Source organism: Falco naumanni, chromosome 11 (genome assembly GCF_017639655.2).
Source record: "Falco naumanni isolate bFalNau1 chromosome 11, bFalNau1.pat, whole genome shotgun sequence".
In the NCBI taxonomy this organism is placed as follows: domain Eukaryota; kingdom Metazoa; phylum Chordata; class Aves; order Falconiformes; family Falconidae; genus Falco; species Falco naumanni.
Window position 1 is genome coordinate 6,356,213 of NC_054064.1, and position 20,479 is coordinate 6,376,691.

General features: G+C 43.3%; 1 protein-coding gene across 9 annotated transcripts in view; it reads left to right on the forward strand.

Moving 5' to 3' along the window:
- RASAL2 (RAS protein activator like 2) overlaps positions 1–20,479 on the forward strand; it is a 187,249-nt gene that overhangs the window by 126,643 nt on the left and 40,127 nt on the right. For all 9 annotated transcript variants that reach the window (XM_040610596.1, XM_040610597.1, XM_040610598.1 and 6 more), the window contains 2 exons: positions 5,326–5,432; positions 18,690–18,799. In XM_040610596.1, the coding sequence (XP_040466530.1) occupies positions 5,326–5,432; positions 18,690–18,799 (217 nt within the window). The remainder of the gene's footprint in view (positions 1–5,325; positions 5,433–18,689; positions 18,800–20,479) is intronic.

Sequence of the window (20,479 nt, forward strand, 5' to 3'; positions counted from 1 at the left end):
TTGCAGGTCTTATTCTTAACATCCTCCATCCCTCCTGCAGCCCGCGCAGGCTTTGTCGCACTGGCTGTGCCTGGTTGTTCCAAGTTCAGACTGGGAACCCTTTGGGCAGACGTGGTACCCACTCACTGCTCTCACTGCTTAGTCTGGCATGCTGCATCCTGGTGGCATCACCCTATCTGAAATGTATAATTACCCAGCTAGGCAGATGACGTTCTAAAATGGCAGAGCTAAAAGGTAAATATTTAGATCTTTTATTTGCTGTGCTAACTATTGCTGCCTAAGTGCTACCACATTTAAAACAGTATTTAAAAAAAAAAAAAAGGCGTATAGTATGTGTATTTTATTGAGCCTTCCTTCGGGCAAGAGGTTAGTGGCGGCGTTGCTTGATGGTTTGGCCAGTGCTCTGACCAGCAGCAATTACCATTTTCTCCTGGGGAGTACCCAGTTAGCTCTGTACAGGGGGTGAAAATATTTGGGTGGAGGTTGTTTGGTTTCAGCTGGCGAAATTTCCATGCGAGTACACCTGAGAGGCAGTCCTGAGGGATGCTTGGCTCTGGCTGGGTAGCTGGTAGTGTTGAACTGGTTCCGTATTTTGCCAATGTCTGTAATTAAGGTAGACTTGAGAGGCAGAGTGAGTTGATTCTTTTTATGATTCATATTCTTTATCCCCTCTAGTCACAGGCCCATCATATTGGGATGCGTGGAGACAAAACACAAGGAACTCCTAATCCCTGAGATGTGATTATATCTTTCTTTTATTTTCCTAACCAGCAGATAATACACAGCAGCGGTCTGTCCCCTTCCTAGTAAAGATAACACAAAGATACCAAAGGAAGGTATTTGGAGAATTATTTTGAGGATGGATTATTTTTATTTTTTTTTTCTCAACAGAAGCTATGTCTTGGCAAAAAATACTAATTTTTTTGTCAGTAGTATGATTTTTTTTTTTTCCCCAGTGGATGGTAAATGTAGCCTTTCAGAAATCTGAATCTTTCTTGCGCATCAGAGCAAAGGATGTTGTAGCAGGTAATGGGGCAGCGCGAAGCTGTGCATTATTATAAACTGTTAAAAGTCACAACTGATAAAATGATGACTTTGATTATTGATTGTGACTTTTCATTGATTGCTATAAAGTACTAAAAGTTACAGTTGATAAAAAGGGTGGCATGCAGAACATGACCGGGCTGAGAACTTGATCACAGAAACATAGGACCTGCCAGCCTGGAGTAGGTGGTCTGATCTGTTGGTCACTGTGACGGAGACCAGCCCCAGCCCCTTATGAGTAAGGACAGACAAATTCTGTGTGCCCGTGTGCTTACCCCTTCTTTGCATCTCCAGGTAGGTCTTTGGGACTGCTTTAGGGTCACCTCCTGCTTACAAAGTCCAGAAACTTGGATCTGGAGGTGTTCTTGCCGGTCCTGGGGGGGCACGAGCCTGCTCTGGAAGATGCCACAGCCTTCACGGGAGTCCCGCTGAGACTGTGCAGTAGTTTCATTGCATTGCCCTTTACAGGGATGTCCGTGATTTTGCAGTCTTTGTTTCTGTGACCTTATTTGCAAGTTCAGTAACTTAATTCTTTTCACACTAACCCCTGAGGACGTTTTTTGCTCCTGATTGTTTTTCCTGCTCTTTTCCAATCCATTTCTAATTCAGAGAAAAGGAGATAGAGTAGCAAGCACTGTCCACTGCAAAGCTGAGAGGTGTGGTTCATCTCTGCTTCTCCCACCCTGAGAAAAAGCTCTTCACAGCAGCGTGCAAATTCTGACAACAGCAAAGTTTTGGACTTCCAATGGGCAGAGCACCCAGCAGTAGGGAATTCAGATCAAGCCCAAGAACCACATACTGACTGGAGGTCGTTGAGGCTATGCCACTGTGGCAGATCACCACTACTCAGAGTAGTAAGTGGCACCTGTCTCACATAAACCTGCCTTCTGGCCAGCAAAACAGGCTTTGGCGTTGCAGAGGGTAGAGTGATGCAATATGATGTGAAGAGAGACCTACCTTCATTATATCCTTGGGCAGTTCCCTCGTCAGAGGCACCTGCCATTGCTGAGTAATTGGCTCAGCTAATTTGTAACTATTACTATGTAGTGTGTAAATATTTATTTGCATAAATATTTACTTACTTAAGTATTACTGCCTATCACCAATATATGAGGTGATGAATAGAAAGCGTCCCACGGGGATGTTTAGAATTTGTTTGATGGATTATTTGTTTAGGGTTGAAGAGGGGAAGGTCTGCCTGCCTTCTGCGTTTGTGCTTTGGTTTTTTTTCCTTTTCTTCCCCAAAACTGAGAGTGGGTGAAAAGGTTTTCAGATTGTTTATCCATCGAAACAATGTGATTTATCTGTAGGCTTGGTCCCTGAGAGTGAGCAATGGAGGAAGCAGTTGTAATTTAATACTAAGCCGATGAGAGGTGCATCGATTTTTACAGCAGGTGAAGATTATGCAAGAGTAGCCTCTAGCATTACTTGTGGAGCAGGGGAGGGAACTGTCTAATTTTTTTGCCTGGTGGTGACAGTATAGATTTTTTTGCACGACTCAGCAAAAATGCTGTTCTACAGGCATCATAAGCAGGCTGCTTTAGTTTTTCATTTCCAGTTAACATGTCTCGACAATTTTGCTATATCTAGGTCTTTTTTGTTTTCCTGGGGACTGAGCATGTTGTTTATTTTCTCATGTTTTTTGGAAGGAGAAGAGAGGGAAAGGTGGTTTTATTTTTAGTTTATCAGAGGCACCTTGTGAATATTTCATTTTCCTGTCCCCATTTGGTACATGTCTGTGATGGTGTGGGAATGGAAGAAATCCCTTTTATCGACGGAATGGCAGTGTTTTGTTTGCAGAGAACCTGAATTGCTGCTGGGTGGGTGTGGGGGGAAGAGGGAAGGCAAGGGGAGCCAGGAGTGTTCCTTGTTGTAGCTTTTCAACTCCATGTGGTTTAAACATAAACTTTTTCCGAAACTGCCCCTTCTGCAGAACCTATTGTTGGAAATAGTGGGGAATTCAGGCTCCTGTTTTCATTTATGACTCAGCAAAGTTAACGGACTGTGTTAAATGACTGAAGCAGCTTTGATGTGATTTCCTGTGTGCGAGGAGTGGAGAAAGCCAAACCTATTACGTTACGCATTACTATTCGATGTAAAATAAAAGATGCTCGCTTTTATCCCCAGTTCCAAGTGAATATATCACTGCTGTTTGCTTTCATGGCATTTACAGTGAGAACAGCAGAAGCGATCACTTAAATCCAACATAATACAGCTCTCTGGGAGAGCAGTACTTACAGGTGCCGCAGAAAGTAAGTTTCCCTTTGTAGAGGCAGGGGGAGGAGGCTGGTGGTACAAAAGAAAGCATCCTCAGATAAGACCAGCGGCCTCTGCAAAGGCTCCTGAGATGGCGGGACTGACCGTTACTCAAAAACCTTGGTCTAGCACTGGCCCCGCTCCAGCGCTTTGTTCTCTAAAGGTGCCCTGACGGGGACTTACCCTCCAGCTCTGGAACAGGCGCTGCCTCCTTGGCTGTAAAAGTGCCTGATGCTGCTCGTCAGCCCGAAGGAGAAGTCTCCCCCAAAGTGGTATTGCTCTCTGGCAGTTAGGGCGAGCTCTGACAGCCCGGGATTTACTGGTGCATCGCCCTCGGGGTCGGCAGCGAGCCGCTCTGCCCTGCCCATTTCCCAGTGGCAACTACATTGTGCGTTAGACTTGGTTTGCCCAGTTTGGGAGGCTGTTTCCCTCTTAGCGGTTCTTTCCCTATGGATGGTTACAAGCAGGTGAAGAGGCTGAACGTTAGCGGCTTGGTTTGTTAAAAGATAAATATCTCCAGAGTGAGACACTAATACTGCAGGGTCCAGATTTCTTAGCCTCTCGCTCAGTATGCTCCATTTTGTCGTGCCTCACGCATCCGTGGGAGACACGTATTATAACTCTGGTGAAATCAAAAGCCGGTATGCAAAGACATCACAAGTAATGTTATCCCCGAAGAAGGCTCTTCTCGTTTTTTCTTCGGTTATTTTGAGGAAAACACTACTCTCGTGGCACCAGCTGGCTGTCTCTCTCTGGAAACCTTTTTTGCTGCTGTGAATCAGGATATACGGTGAAATTTTCTGTAGCAGAGGGAAGCCGGCAGTTGGGCGTCTGTTAATAGCCTGAAAGTAACTAATGAGGATGTGCAGTCGGAGCGATTGATTGAATAGCTGCAGTCCTGTGTGTTTCTTTTTTGCTCGCTCGCTCGCTCTCTGCAAGCTGTGGGAAGGGAGGGGGAACGCAGAGACCCAGCTTTCTCTTAAGTGGAAGTAGCACGGATCCCCAGGGCCAGGCGGCCAGAAATGGAAGTTTAAGCTGCATCTGTCTCTTGAAAGGAAAACGGCAGGAGTCAAAATGTCACTGTCTGGAGTCACGGCTTACTCCTTTTCTCTAAGATTCCAAAGATAACAATGGACTTTCTGCTAGGAAGTGATTTTTTTTATCCCTCCCCGCGTTGGGGGATGTTTTGTGAAGCTGGATTCCTTTAAGTCTGGCTGTTGAGCTGGAGATGGGCAGCAGTTGCGATAAAGGTATCTGTATGTATATCTATGTGTTTCTAGCTAGATACAAAAATGCATGGATGTGCAGCATATGTGTGTATGTGTAGAGGTTTTTAATAGTGTGTATACTTTATTATGCTATTATGCTAGTGTTTGCACTAGAAAAAGATGTAAGTGCATCTTTGATGAATATTTGTGCTAGTCACATCAGCCTGCATGGATTTAAGATGCCAAAGTCGTATCTTAGTAAGGTCATATTGCCAGAATGAGAAGTTGACCTATTTTTTTTTTTGATCTGCAGAGAGTTATATGTCATATTACCCGGGCAGTTATGTCTTCTGCTGGTAGTGTGGTTTGAGCAAGCAGTGTGATCATATAAGACCGAACTTTGACCTTTGTCAAATTGTATTCAGCTGTGACTAAAATTAGCTTCCCTGGGTCTTGATTTTAGTTACCTGTTAATTACTGCATTGCTTATGTAAAAAAAAAAAAAAAAAAAGTTCTCTAAATGCTCTCTCACAAACAGCAATAGAATACTGAATATGTTTGGGTATTGATCTTTACCAGCATTTTTTGATTTTAATTGCCTGTTGCCTAGAGTCAAGTCAGATTCACAACCTTGAATGTCAGTGGAAATGCCATTGTGATTTAGGAAGTAAATAAGAGACAGAAAAATAGGTGTGTGTCATTCAGCAGTTTAGTGTAATGCACTTGAAACTTTGCAGCGTCTGTCCTATAGAGCATAAAACCTGATTATTCCCCACCCCCCGGCACCCATTCACCTTCTTTTTCTTCTCTTCCTTAGAGGTCCCAGCCGAGAGATCTCCTCGCAGACGGAGCATCTCTGGGACCAGCACTTCTGAGAAAACCAACTCCATGGATGCTTCGAATACTTCTCCTTTCAAAGTGCCAGTAAGTGTGCCTTTCCTGCAAAAGAGGAATTTTTTTTGAATTGAATAGGAGGAGATTAAAATATCACAGTGTACAACTAAGCTCGGGGGGGGGGGGGGGGGTGAGCGGGGTGGAAGGGTATTTAGTTAATATTTCCAGTTGACCAAGAGGTATTGTTATCAACTGTCATGTATTATCAATGAGGTTTCTGGTAAATCCGTAACTTGCTTATTTTCATTGCCATGATTTAAAATTGCAAATAGTGAAACACCATTGTTAATGTGGGCAGCGACCTATATAAATACTTTTGAGGTTGCTGCCAAGGATTGCGTTACACACTCAATTTTGACTAGGGAAAAAAGTTCCTTTAGTTTGGTGATAGCGTGTTGGGCTTTTTTCCCTTGTGCCATTGAAATACATAGAAAACTGAAATGGCTTTATCGTTTATTCAGAAGCTGATGAAATTTGTGCAGGTGTGTAATTGCTCTTTAGCTCTTCAGCTTTTGTCATTAATTTGGTTGGCTTTGGGTCTGCATGAGGCAATTTCAGCTGGGGTCTGGATTTTCTTGCTTGTGTCACTCTTTGGTCAGTGTATCCAGGAGCACAAAGGCCTTTCTATTATTAGACTGAGGGCAAATGCTTCAAGTTAAAATGAGCTGCTCGGTAATTTTTTAACAATATTTGTGGTTTAAAATATCTAACTTGAATATTACAAATATTTTCATACCCCTCTTTTTATTTTTGGCAAGTCATCTGCCTAGTTTAAAACCTGAGGAAAAACAGGAGAAGAATTGTCTAGTGAACCTTGGGGGGTTTTGTATATTTTCTGTGGACATGAGTACATTTCTGTACTTTAGTGTGTAAGTTCTTGCTTTGCTTTAGATGGCACTTGTCCCTGTTAAGTACACTTCCTAGCTCACTTGAGATCCAAACGTGTGTGAAACTTGGATTTGATTAAATACTACATTGTGTCATTTTAAAAATAAAATAAAAAACAGCCAAGAGTTTAATGACAGCCACTTAAATTACAAAAGGATTGAGGTTGGTCAGAGTGTATGGAATATATGGTGTTTAAAGCAACCAGTAAACTTGTGATTTATTGGAATTGAAAAAGGGACTGAGGAAGCAATTAGATGTGCAGGGTCTCCACACTTGGTCACTTTTCAAAGTCATAGAATAATATAGATTGGAAGGGAGCTCTGAAAGTCTCTGATGTATCCCTGTCTTCAAAGCTGGACCAATTTATATCAGATTGCTCAGGGTGTTCTCCAGTCAGGTGTTGAAAACCTCCAAGGATGCGGATTGCACAGCTTTGCTAGACAACCTGTTCTGACGTTTGACTATCCTCATTGTGAAGAATTTTTCTTTTGTAAAGACTTTCTTGTCAGAATAAAACTTGAACTTTTAATGTCTATTGAAATACCACGAATCACGTTTTCCTCTAGTTCAAAAAAATACCTGAAGTAGCAGTTAAAGCAGAATATATTGCTTAGCCTTGAGAAGAGAAAGCTCCGAGGGAAATCTTAGCAATGTGTATAAATACCTGATGGAAAAGAATAAAGATGATGGAGCCAGGCTCTCTGGACGAGAGGCAGTGAGCACAAACTAAAATACGTGAAATTCTGTTCAAACAGAAGAAAACCCTTTTTTCATTGTGAGGGTGATCAAACACAGGATGGGTTGCCTGGAGAGGTTGTGGAGTCTCCATCCTTGGAGATACATTCCAAAGCAGACTGGACACAGTGTCCTAAGCATCATGCTCTCGTTTACCCTTACCCTGCTTTGAGCAGGGGGTCTGACTAGACAATCTCCAGAGGTGCCTTCCCACCTCTGCTATTTCGCGATTCTGTGAACTATCTATCCTCTGTCGCTTCAGTGACCTGTTTTCTTGGTGATAATTGGTGGGGGAAAAGGGTCTTGGTCTAGTTGCATGTGAAGTTGTCACAAGAATATTCTGTTATGTCAAGTTCTGAGCTTTTTATGCTGAGCCCATGGTCCACACAGTTCCAGGAGGATTTCTGAACTCTGAGAGCCTTCAAAAGTCCTAGCTAAGGACTCTTCCTTTGTAAGAAATTCTCTGTCGTCTTTGTCTTCATCTGTAATTAATTGCCCTAGCCTCTTATACATTGTCACAGTCTTTGTCTAACAACTGCAAGCGACAGATCAGAAGTGTTTGATTACTGTCTGTATTGTTTATTTCATATGCCTCCTTTTTTCTCTGTTCCTCATTTTTGCAGTTTTTTTTAATGTTGATCCTATCTTTTAAGTAACGTTTTGATGTTTCTCTAATTCTTCTCTAACAGTCCTCTTAATACTTCTTAGCTCCTGCTCCCTTTCAAAGCAAGAACCTCGCAAAATGTTTCTCGTTTCCCCTGGCAGTGTATTTCAGGACTTTGAGGACTCTGGCAAATAGGCTGAGGAAGCAGTATACGGCTGCCCTTCTTGGGCATAAACCAGCAAAAAAACCTAGAAGCTATCTGTGCCACACGTGGCTGGTATTGCACTTCTTTGTCCGCCTGGCCACCTGTATACCCAGGAGCATAATGCACCCTCCTGCCTTCCTCGCGGGCACCAGGCTGTGGGGGTTTTGCTCTGAAGAAGCCATTTGTATGCTGTTACTCCTTAGCAGGTTGCAGTGCAGGTGGGGGTTTGAGATCACCCCGTTTTCAAACGTGCCAACTTCTGCTCTGTTTAAAAGAGCCAACTGCAATCAGATCGCTTAAGAATACAGATGAGCTCAAGCCAAAACTACCGAAATAAAATACGCTGTTAACTTTGTGGATGGGCATACATCTAAGAGGTGGGTGATAAGGTGGGGAGGAATGGTGTTTCTTCCTTTGATTTAAATTGAGAATTTCCCAGCTCTCAGAAGCAGGTGGGGTGACTTGGGCACCTCATGGAGGAGGTCTGGGATCAGCGGTCTGAGAAGAAAGGGCTTTGCGTGAAGGTTGTAAGAGGTGCCTATAATGGTTTACACATGTGTGTTTGGTCATCTTTATTTGACAGGGATGTATGATACATACACATATATATGTATCACGCATATCCATACACAGAAAAGAGACTAATAATAAGACAACCTGTGTTTTTATTTTTCCCGACACTGACACGTACGGTGCAGGTTGGAGGGCTCTAGGCAGCTGCAGTGTCGTGCTGTCGCAGTTATTCTTGCCGTGGCCCTGACTCTGTGCCATACCTCTCCTCCTCACTGCTTGGATTTCTAACAGAAAGCAGCTTAAGGCAGGGGACGGCTTAACCTTCTTCCATACCGATGGAAAATTATGCTGAGACTTTCATAATAAGTTGCTTTTACAGCTTTTTAAGTTTGCCTCTCAGAAATGCTATTTAAAAGCTGTCTTCTCAATAGGACGGTGGCTTCCAGCATGTTCCGTGCAGGTTTTTTTCCTTTCAAACACCAGGCAGTGGTACTTACTCAGAACAAGGCATCTGCTTTTTTAATACTGCTAATTGGCATTTGTTTAGCATCTGGAATTTTGATTCATAACAGCCTAATGGCACTTAAGCGAACATTTCCTTGACGAGACATTTTTAAGTAGCCTCTTCAGTGGCAGTGGTCAGTGAAGGATTTATTTTGAGGGGCTGAGGCGTAAAATTCAGGAAATTTGCCTTCCTACCTCCTGCATGTGCACTGGAGGAAAAGACAAATGTTTAAACTTACTATTGTGTGAAAAGTAGTATCTCAGTGGTTATAAACATACTCTTTTCTCAGGACTAACCACCGCATGGACCAGCATGTGCAATGTGTGTGTTCTGGTTATCTCCCACCAAGGGGAATAAAGTGGATTCTGCTAATGCTGACATGGCATAGCAGAAGGCATGCGTACAAAGAGCTCTTGGTGCTTGTCCTTTCTTTTTCTTCCCCATTTCCCCAAATATTCTTGTCTGCAGTTAAACGTTAGCCTCCACCTAGGTTTAGTTGCGTTAATTGCCGTTTGACAATTTCCAAGTGTATCTGGAATATAGAGGGAGAGCGTGGAAGGGCATGAAAATTAGGGAAACTGAAATGAGGAAGTATCTAAGTGTGTCTTCTCACATACAGACAGATGTGTGATGTTTATAGATACGCATAGATAGGAAAAGTCATATTTTTAATAATGAGCATTTGACTGAACAAATAGGAAGGCAGACGGAACTGGCTAGAAGTAGGCATCATGACGCATAGGTGGGCGAGGAACCAGCTTTTCCCTTCCCACACACACTCTGTCCTGGCAGAGCATCTCAGTCTCAGCGCATCCCGTTCCCTACGGTTGCACTGTTGCACCCTGCCGTATTCTGTTGTCGCTCCACCATTGGAATTGAGGGACAAGGGTAAATATGAGAAGATCAAAATCTTCAAACCTCCTGCAGTGGCAGGGTAGAGAGGAATTGCTAAACCAGTCTTCAGCCTTGGATTGTGCTCTCTGATTTTTGCTTCTTTGGGGTAGGGTAGTTAGTGAGTTGTTATTACAAATAATAAATGATTCATCCATGTCTGCTGGCTATTAGGGGGAAAAGAAAAAAAAAGGATGAGAAAGAGGCAAAGAAACAAGTGCAAATGAGATAGGAAAGCCAGAACACAATCTTTGCAGTAAATAAAATGATTTTTATAGGAACCCTGTGTGCACCTGATGGGAAGGCTGATACTTACAGATTGCCTTCCATGGTTTGTTTCTAGTCAAGAGTATAATTGGATCTATAGAAATACTGTCTGCCTCTTTGCTCTTTAAGAGTACTGCTAAATGGAACAGAAGACAATGCAGCCAGCCTAAGTGAAGGTCAAAGCTTGATGAGATCTCGCGGCTGCCCAGCCTCATCTTTTATGCAGTCAGCAAGATTGTTGCTTCTCCAGAGCACTGCTCCGCTACCATCACGCTGCCAGGTTAGGACAAGTCTGATCTTTCCTGGCCATGTGACCTGACGGCACACAAGTACATATTTTTAATTCTGCTTCAGCGCCAATGCAGAGATGGAATTGTTGATTTACGTTAGCGTGAGGCAGCGCGGCATCCTTCATGAAAAACTGGCTGTGCTCAAATCTCGCCTCCCTATTGTAAGACTAATGTTTTTCCTTCCGCTTTCCACTCTTTTCTTACCATAACGTGTTTGTTTGAATCTGCTTTATTTTTTTTTATTATTTGCTTGTGATGTGTTCGCTTAGGTATGCTGGCTCTTACGCTGCAGGTTTTGTGTCAAAGGCATAAATGGGTGCTTGGCTATCTCCGGGATGCTCACCAAGTTCCCATCTGCATCTTTCTCCTGGGGTAATACAGCTCATAGGCTCTATCAACTTCACACTACCTTTCCGCCAAAGAGGATTTGGTCATGACATCAAGCTACAGCACTGAGTCAGACAATGGGTATATCCAGTCTGTGACCCCGTCCGGTGGACCTCAACAGCAGGAGCGTTTTTCTCGTGTTTGCTGTGAACTTGACTTAGTATCTAATTCCCCTGCGATTAATGTAGGGGAACTATGAATGCATATAGCTTTGAACAAAAATAAGTGGTCACATTCCAGTTGTCCTTGGTTTAATAGTATTTAAATTTGTACCAACTCACTCTACTCTTCACCTCCAAATCATGGCTTACTCAAGTTATGCAGGGGTTTGATTAATGCATCCTCTGCAAATCAGTCCTTCTGGCCCCTTTATCACTTCTCTTGCTCTTCTGTTTTTAATTCCCTTCAATTGATTCGCCGAGTTCTGGTACTAAAGTTCACAGGAATGTGTGATATCAGTTTCTAATTGCTCACAACCCTTTGTGTTATTTCTCTGTCCTCCCTGGCCCTCGCTTCACCTCCTAATTTAATATAGCTCAGTGTAATTAATGTGCTGTTTAACTTTTCTTCCAGATCATTAACAAAGATGTTAAACAGAAGCAGTCATGCCACTATCCCTACCGCATCCCATTGGACCTTTTCTTCTACCTTGATACCTTATCACTTGTTGTAATTACTCTTTTTAGATATTCCTGCAGCCGGTTCTCAGGTTTGTGTTACTAGCTTTGGCAAAGCTCGTTTCCATTAATTTTTCTAATTAGTGCATGTGGTGTATTATCAAAAGGTACTCCGAAGTGTTGAGCTGCTTACTGGCTGCGTGCCAGGGCACTAAAGAGCCGGGGTCATGAAAATTAACTGCCTCTTTCCTGACGTGAGGGAAAGGCAAAAATGCAGCCGCTGGAGTCGGGGTGAGGTAGGCTGGAGGCCATCGCTTCTCCACGGACTTCAGCCGGTAACTGTGGTTTGCTTGAACGCTCTGATAGACTCAGGTGGCCCATGTCTCAGGATATTGTTTGCCACCCTTGTTTTGTTCTTCTCTAGACAGGCTTCTGACCTTTCTTCCTTAGTTCCTGGATAGGGGCTTTTCAGGATGCTCTTTTCCTGTGCTGGTGCCTGGACAGCCCCTGTGGAGGCGGGTGGGCTCAGTGCTCCCGGTCGCATCCGTGCTGGACACCTTGCTGGGTTGTGATCTGAAAAGCTGAGGTAGCTCTCCCCAGCTATCGGGTAGCTCTTGTTTCTTCATGAATATTTTAGTATGATTCCCAGTGACTTGGAAATTTGATTCCTTTAGTGCTTTTGACTACATATCATGCAGAGTACGTGCAATCTTATGATCCATTTTATTAATAGATGTATTATCAGTGTATCCCTGTTCTGGTGTCCTTTCCATTTCCTTGGTTTTCTTATTACTGTTCTTCAACTTGTTCATCCTCTCCTGCTTCCCTCCTGTGGCTGTAGACAATTTTTCATTGGAAAGTTGAAATTGTTATCTGGCCAAATCTGCAGTGCTGTCCCATCAGGAGAAAAATATCTTCCTGATCCTTGCTGTTGATCAGCTTGTGTCCTGAAGCATGATTATTGCTCACGCTTGTTATTTTTAAACCTGACTAATGCAGCTACATATGTTATTCTTCCTTATATAAACACATAATCCTTTTTTAATCTTGCTGAAAAAATTTGTCTGTATAATATCTTGCAGTGGAGAATTCTAGGGGCTGATTTATAGATAGCGTTAGAAAAGGTCTCCTGACAATCAGGGAAATGTGCTGCCTCTCATGTTAAGTTGCCCCTTGGGTTTCTTATGTAACAGGGTGCATGAGGAGCTTAGTTAATTTCCATGCTATTTGTTTTATTCATCTATAATCCCTTCTTGCTTTTGTTTCTAAAATAAATAGTCGGTCTTTAAAGCATATCATTTGTAAATCCCCCCCTCTTGTCTGCTTTTAATCAGTTTATACTTCTGGAGTTTTAGTTTTGTTCTAGTTTTCTTGCTGAGATGAAAAGATCAGTAGAGTGTGGTGCATTAGTGTGAAAGCTGTGGCGGACTTACATAATACCACTTGACTTTTATTGTGCTTTATCCTTTGTTTATACATTCAAACATGTTTTTTATTGTGCTCTGCCGGTGCATAAACCACCTCTTCAGTGACATAGTGCCACGCTGTTTGGATGAGTTGATGGTGGAATTTGACTGTTGTAAGTCACTGCCTTGTTCTTTATATTGCCACCAAGGTGTACGTAAGGTTGTTTTCATCTGCTTTTCTACTGCGTGAGTGGCTGAGAGCCTTTTCAAAGGTAGTCACTGCTAATACTTCAGTAATGACCGTTACTGGGCTCATCAGCAAACTTCTCTGCCTCTTTGCTAGTTACACTGGCATTTTGTTGTTCTGCAGGGGATAGTAAACTTCACCATGTTTGCTCCTAATCCCTGGAATATCCTGCTAGTTCTATCTTTCAATTTTATGACCTGGCTATCTTCCCCTGCTTCTTTGCTTCCCGTAGCTTTACAACGTTACTGGCACAGAAGAGCATTTCCACTTGGCTATGATATTATTTTTTTTTTTTTCTTGATAGCTGCCTGTGAGCAACTTAAGAAATAAAATGCTTCGTGTACCAACAACGCGCAGTAGTTGGGAGGCAGTTCTGCGGTCGTCCGTGGTCACTTGAGCGTTATCTTTGTACCCACCCAGTCCTTCCCCTCAGAGAGAACAAGTCTCACCACTCTGTAAATGAAGTTACCCACCTGCTGTTATTAATAATACATTAGTGCTCCTCATCTGGAATTATAGCTGTTCAAGATGCGTTGCAAGCCTCCAAAAGGCAATGTGTTTTTCCCCAGAAATACATAATGTAGGTAGCAGTGCTGCAAACCACAGCCCTGTATGTAAGATGGACCTTTCACTGTCGCCCCTTTTCCCCTGGTTTGAAACTGCCACTAATATCGTTGCATTCTGTCGATGGATAATTTGTGTTACGGTTATATATAGTTTTATTAGTTCGTGGCTGAATTAACCTTTCGCTTTCCAAACAGCAAAGACAATCATTATTTATTATGCATGGGCTGTTCTCTCCAGAGCGAAGAATCGGTGCATCTGTAGGGGAGCGATAGTTGAAGAGTCGAGCAGTTGATGTTCGGGCTGTCTTTGCATTTGTTGGGAGGTTCATGTGCCGCTTTGCTGAGGTTGAGGACAGACACACAGTTGTCATCTTTGGCAAGGAGTCAGCGTTCCCTAAAGCCGAAGCTGCCCTGAGCAAGGGCCATCCCTGAGTTTAAAATACCTGGGGGTTGGCGTTTCTGTACCTTCCCCGCGCAGCTGTGGAGGGGGGTTACAGACGCCTGCCGAATTTATCGCGTCTCCTGTGGCGATTTCTTCTTGGCAGAGGGAGAGAGTTTGAGTTGCTTAACTTACAAATGAGATGAGTAGAATTCTCAGTGGGATCAAATTATTTTTAGATGTTGTATCCTTGGGATTTCTTACCCCAGTGTTTGATGCTTTTGGCTGAGATGATGAACCTGCTCTGAACCTACTCCACACGCCCGGCTGAGTACACGCTTCTGCGCTCTCGCTTGCTCTCTTCCCTGGCTTTCTCTTCCATTCCTGTTCACCTCATCCTGTGGTTCTGAGGGGAATTTATACTGAGCTTTAACCCATTAGGTGTGGACCATCGAGTCTGTCTCTTGAAGGATTAAGGCACAATTTTTTTACAGTTATTCTCTCGCTGGACTCCTCTTAAAATACTGCTTTTACACTGTACTGATCTTTTCAGGTTTCATCCTAGCTAAATAATTTATCCTACCCAAATATGTTGTACTTTTTTATTAAGAACTTAGTCGTCTTCTGCCAGTTTGGGTAATAAGTTTATATCTTTCTGTCTGAGGGTGTTTGCTTAAGCAGTAAAATGCACACTGTTCTTGAAAATATTCCATGATGGTTCTTAAAGCTCAGGCACTTCATTTCATTTAGGTGTTGGAATCAAACAGCAGTGTATTTTGTGTTGAAATAGGTCCTTAAGAGAAATACCTAGGCGACAGGAAAAGAAGTAAGGGTGCTTTTGTCCTTTGAATGGCATTGGCAGGGATTTCTTCTCTGTAGAAGAAAAGGAAATAAAACTTCCAGTTACATGGTTTTGTTGCCCATTTTTCGTCACTACATCTTTTTTATATCTGCATGCAGTATTTAAAAGCATTTCCTTTGGCAAATGGAAGTCGAAAAACTGCTCAGTTCTGGCACACGTGAATTTTTCATGCTGCTCCCAGGTTGTCCATCTGTAAGCACTGGCCCCACATGACCTGCCAGCAAGGTGCAGAGAGCAAATATTGCAAACATTTTCAAGTCTTCTGAGGATGACCAATAAGTACGCTCTTGGAATAATTTTTATCCTTAGGTATATTTTTTCCTTAATTTTTCAGGTTTTTTTGGTATAGTTGACTCTGGATAGCCTTATTCAACCCCAGGTAGTATATTTATTTCATAAGGGAGTAGATTATATTCATTTAAACCAAGAACGTGTTTCACTAATGTTAAAGCAATGCCAATTTAAAATTGTGCATGCACACAGAAATGAATATTCACGGTCCCTCTCTGAGTGGGATTTGGAATGACTCAATATAAATACTTTTGGACCCTTGCTGAATTGGGTCACCTTTGTCTTATTTGCCCTTAAGGGGAGAAAACCATGTTATTTCGTGTTTGCAATTTGAGTAGCCTGAGAGGTACTGGAACGAAGCCAGGGTCCACCAGATCTGAATCCCTGTAGTTGGGTTTGTTACTTTTTATGCTGAGAGGTCAGAATATATGAAAGTGCCTTTGAAAGTGCTATACATTCTCTGCTTGAATTCCAGCAATGGCCCCAAGAGAAGCCCAAGAGCATCTATTGATTACAGGGTTCTTTCAAAGGCACTTTTTCAATACCAAGACCAAGAAAAGTGCAGGAATGCCAGTACAGTTTGAGTGGCACACACAGCTAAAAACACGTCTTCCCTTTTGACAGTACCTTTTCACCCAGCACACTATGTAGATTTGTGGGCTTTTTTTGCAGTATCTAGATATCTAGAAAAAGATACCTTTTCCGCTTCTGTTTCCTATTTCAGGAGAACATAGCAGCTTTCACCCCTGAGGAGCCAGCTGGCTGCAAGCCTCAGGAATTGAAGGGCAGCCTTAAATGCAGCACTGCCTTCAGATGCAGCAAACAGATTCCCTCTTCCTTTGTCCCCTGCAGCACCATCCCGCAGGGCATCCCAATTTCTGTGCTGCCCAGACGGGCGCGTGGCAGGCTCTGGTGTGTGTGAGCACGTTGTTTCCTACATAGGTACTTGGGAGAGGATGATCTGCATGTGCTGGAAGGATCCTACAGTCAGTATTGGATATGGGTAGGCTTTCAGTAGTGCATCACCATCCAGATCTCCGTGCAAGAGAGGAGCCGGGCCATCATGCTGCATTTGCTGAAGGTGTCACGTGGTGGGGGGCTGAGGAACTGTGGGTTTGGTGGGATTTTAACAAGTGACAGCTGAGCAGGACTCGCTTGGTCATTTGTGGAAAGAAGCAGAGTGAGAACAAGCGCGAGGAGGGAGAGAACCCACCTACCAGTGTGTGCAGAGAGGGGAACTGTGCAGTTTCAAGAAGGATTAGGATACAGGATTGAATTGTATAAGAAAGGAGGGACAAACTGAATGTAAAGGGATGAAGAATAACAGAATGAGTAAAGGCAGAGGGGGGGGTTGAAGGGTGTGCTTGTTTAAAGGGAAGAGAATACATTTTGTTGCAAAAGGAACACTGAAAGTATGGGGAGATAAAGGCATATATGGGACTGGAAAATTGGTTAGGGATGTATGTGTCTTGAACCTGACCAAATGCAGGCTTTGCTGTTTGGAAACAACTTATTTTCCAGCAATTAACCTGGCATCATGCACTGATGAGAAGAGGGTGATAGCCCTTTCCTTTGAGTACTGGAGAATCATAGAGCAGCCCGGGTTGGAAGGGACCTCAAAAGGTCGCCTGGTCCAGCCTTCTGGGGGAAATGAAGCCTAGAGGAATCACGTAGCACCCTGTCCAATCGTCTATCAACCACATTTTCTTCCTGAAGAGGTGAAAGAGATGTGAGATTTTTCAGAGTAAAAGATTACAGATGAAGTCATCTTTTGTTGTGGTGGCCTAATTCTTAGGAGTCTGAGATGAACAGTGTCACACACTTCAGCCTGGCTGAGTCACCTGGAGCCAATAAAACACTCTTGTTTTGTCAGTGTCCTGCACAGGAAAGAACAGGAGACCTTGTATGTCTCCAATTTGCTGATATCTGTATTACAGGAGGCAGCTGTGGGCAGCATCTGTCACCTGTCCCAAATGCAGTTTGTGGAGGTTTGCCTTGCAGATGTGTTGGAAATCAGCTGTACTTGACTGCTATCCTAGCAAAACACGGGTGATGGGAGAGAGGGCTGGCCCCAGCTGGATATAGCTGTTACTAGACCCTTACTAAAGCAACCTGCTGGTTCAACCCACACCAAAAAACATTCGTTTTAAGCAGATTCTACCAATCTATAACCAGTGTGTAATATTCTTAACAAACATGGTTTCACTCAGGTGCGTTTGCTGAGTCTCCCGGCAGCAGCCCACAGTGTGCGGTGGCTCCGGTGCAGCTCTTCTGCGTGAAGGAGCAGAACTCATTCAGCCAGTAAAATGTTGCTTAATCCCTGTTGGATTAAGAACCTCTTAAAGAATGTATGTGCATGTATGTCTGGTTTGTTTAAAATGTGTATTATGCTCGAAGTAACTTAAAGGGCTATAGGAGGAAATCAAAATGTGCAGGTGCTGAAATATTTCCGTGTTCCCCCACATGTACAGATGCACGCAGCCCTTGTATCTCAGTGGTCAGGTGTATTTGTGTTTCACTACTGGTAACGCAGCAGTAGCTCTTGCTATCGACAAAGAGAGAACTATCAGGAGAGGTTGAGGACTTGTTTATCTGGGAAAGAAGCTGCTAACGGATGATATAAGGCAGCCTGCTGCAACGGAGAGGGGAATTACGAAGGTGACAGAGCCAAACTTTTCCCCACAGTGGCAGATGCTGTAATGAGGCAGCAGCTGAAGATTGCTGCTTGGGAAGTTTTTATTGAACACAAGGACTTCCCCCCCGCCCCCCCCCCCCCCCCCCCCCCCCCCCCCCCCCCCGGAAAGGTTGTACAGCACTGGACTGAGTTACCCAGAGAGGTGGCAAAATCTCCGGCGCCAGAGGTTTTTTGAGACTGAACTAGACAAAGTCAGAGTTAGGCTGACCAGCTGTTGGCAGATGCCGACATCAAGCAGGAGGCTGGCTAGGTAATCCCCAGCGGCTCCCTCCCACTAACGTGGCTTTGGTCTGCGATTGTTTGATGAACAATTGTAGTTCAGAGGGCAGATGACTTGAAGTTTCAGTATTTTTAGATCATAAGTAGCTTTTTGAGTTGAGCTTTGCTTCAAAGCAAGACCAGAACAGGTATGTGAAGTCACTAGCACGTGAAATCTTTTGAAATTTTCAGTTTTGGGTAGTGAGGCTATTGAAATTACAATTATTGTAAGACTTAGTGTGCTATATCTAAATCAAAAAGGGAAATCTGGGTGCAACTGTGGGTGCAATAGATGCTCATAATAAAAGACATCTTGTACCCTTAATATGACCAATAATTAAAAACGTGGCCTGTAAAGGGGAAGTGGGAACAAATGCTGACATCTAATTCTTAAATGGTAATTGCGGGGGTTTGGGTGTCTTGTATAATAGCTGGAATTCATTGAAGTGCACTTGTAATGTCAGTAGTGCTAATTATTGCGATCTGAATTTATCACATACTGGAACTGTCATTGACAATCTAGCCCTGCCTTTCTTCCTGCTCAGGGGAATCCCAGTACAGCACGTTCTGTAATCGTTGTCGGCAGGAATCGCTGCTGAGTTTGGGCTTGATGACAGTGCATTGATTGATTTATTACTGGCATCAGTTTCCCTGTTTCACTTCTGCAACTTCTCATTTTAGGGCTTCTTCAGTAAACGTCTGAAAGGGTCCATCAAGAGGACAAAGAGTCAGTCAAAGTTGGACAGGAACACAAGTTTTCGTCTCCCATCTCTCCGCAGTGCGGATGACAGGTAAGGTTCAATGCATCTCCCAAACAATCTCTCCTCATCCAGAGCTACTTTGCAAATTTACAGGCACGTGGGTAGTTTTCTGGGCCGACTTTATTATACTAGAAGTTATTTAGAGTCTACTGCTGACACAGGACTGGAAACTTTTACTGTTCTTAACACCTGACGAAAAGTTCAGGTTAAGCGTATGGAATCCAATACCTTTTTCTGCATCTGTTTCAAATAAGCCGCAGACTTTAAATTTCATGATACAAAACCGTTGGATTGATCAGCTTTAGAGAAACTTGCCTTGATATATGCAGTACTTAATCTGCAGATCAGTGCAGTGGCCGAATAGGAGGAATTGTGCTGGTGTGAGCAGATCAGTTCAGCTAGCACTGGAGAAGCCCAGAGATCTGCAGTGCAGTTCAGACTCGTTAAGAATCCTTGCTGTTGTCAGTCAATTGTATAGTTACTGCAGTGTTACTACAATGAACAGATGGTCTGTTCTTCAGGAAACTGGAAATCACGGTAACTTCAGACCATCTTAGTGCTCCATTTGGTATATTCTTGCTTGTTTAGTTTTTGGCTGGCGGTTCAGGCTGGGAATGGATTGTATATGAGGCAAGCAAAAGCTCTCACACGCAGTTTTTCCTAACTATTTGTGAAGTCTCTTAATTGTTTTTATTAAACATTACTCTGTTACGTGCCACAGAGCATGTACCTAGCTCAGCAGGAGAACTAGACTGAGTGAAAAATAGGTTGCCCGTACTTAAGGCCACGGCAGGCTTCTGTGATTTTTGCATTGTTTAGTGCATTTTCCCTTCTCCTTTGGCTGAGTTGAATTCGTTATTTGTATCTGTCATGCTGTGCTATTTCAATCAGTTGTACTATCTTCCCCATCTGAAAGGCAGCACCATGAAATCATAGAGATAGCAAGGCTTCGGATGTTAGAGGTCTTGTTAAGCTCACGAGTTACAGAAAAGACTGCTGCCTACCAAACATAACTAACCATGTGGGTAATGTTGCTCCTGTAGTCATAGTAATGTCCACCCAGTCTATTTTGAGTTAAGTTTTGTTATAAAACCCTATATTCGGGGAGTTGCAACGTGGCTATGAAAAGCAACTCAGTGAGCCTAGGCGTGTTAAATAATGCCAGCACGTGATAAAGTACCTGTTGTTTTTACCCTTGTTTGTAACCAGCTTTGCCTGAAGTTTTGTAATGCAAAAAATCTCTTTGCTCTAAATAATGTATTTGTCTTTCCCTACCTTGGTACTCATGCTGGATGTGGACTGATGATACATCCTTTGCAGTGCAAGGGAAATGCTGTCATTCTGGGAAAGCCAGTAAATTTAGCTACAATTAAGCCCTGCAGCTTTGGTTTAAGACATGATATTATACACAGCAAAGCCACCTTCTCTTTAAAACCAGGTCCCCCTCTGCTCCCTGCCAGTGTGGGCACAAACTGTCAACTAGACTTGAATGAAACGCGGATTTTCTCTGATGACTTGCAAAGCATGAAATCCATTGCATGTGGTGATGGCATTAGACGTAGCTGGTCTGTTCTGTCAGTCCTCTTAAGTCTGCTTGGCATGGATTTAAAAAGGAGGATCCAGATGCAAATGAGCTGAGAAGTCCCGGTGGCAGAGTTCATGCAGAGGGTTGGGGGACAGAGCCCTGGGAAGGCAGCGACGTGCAGGATG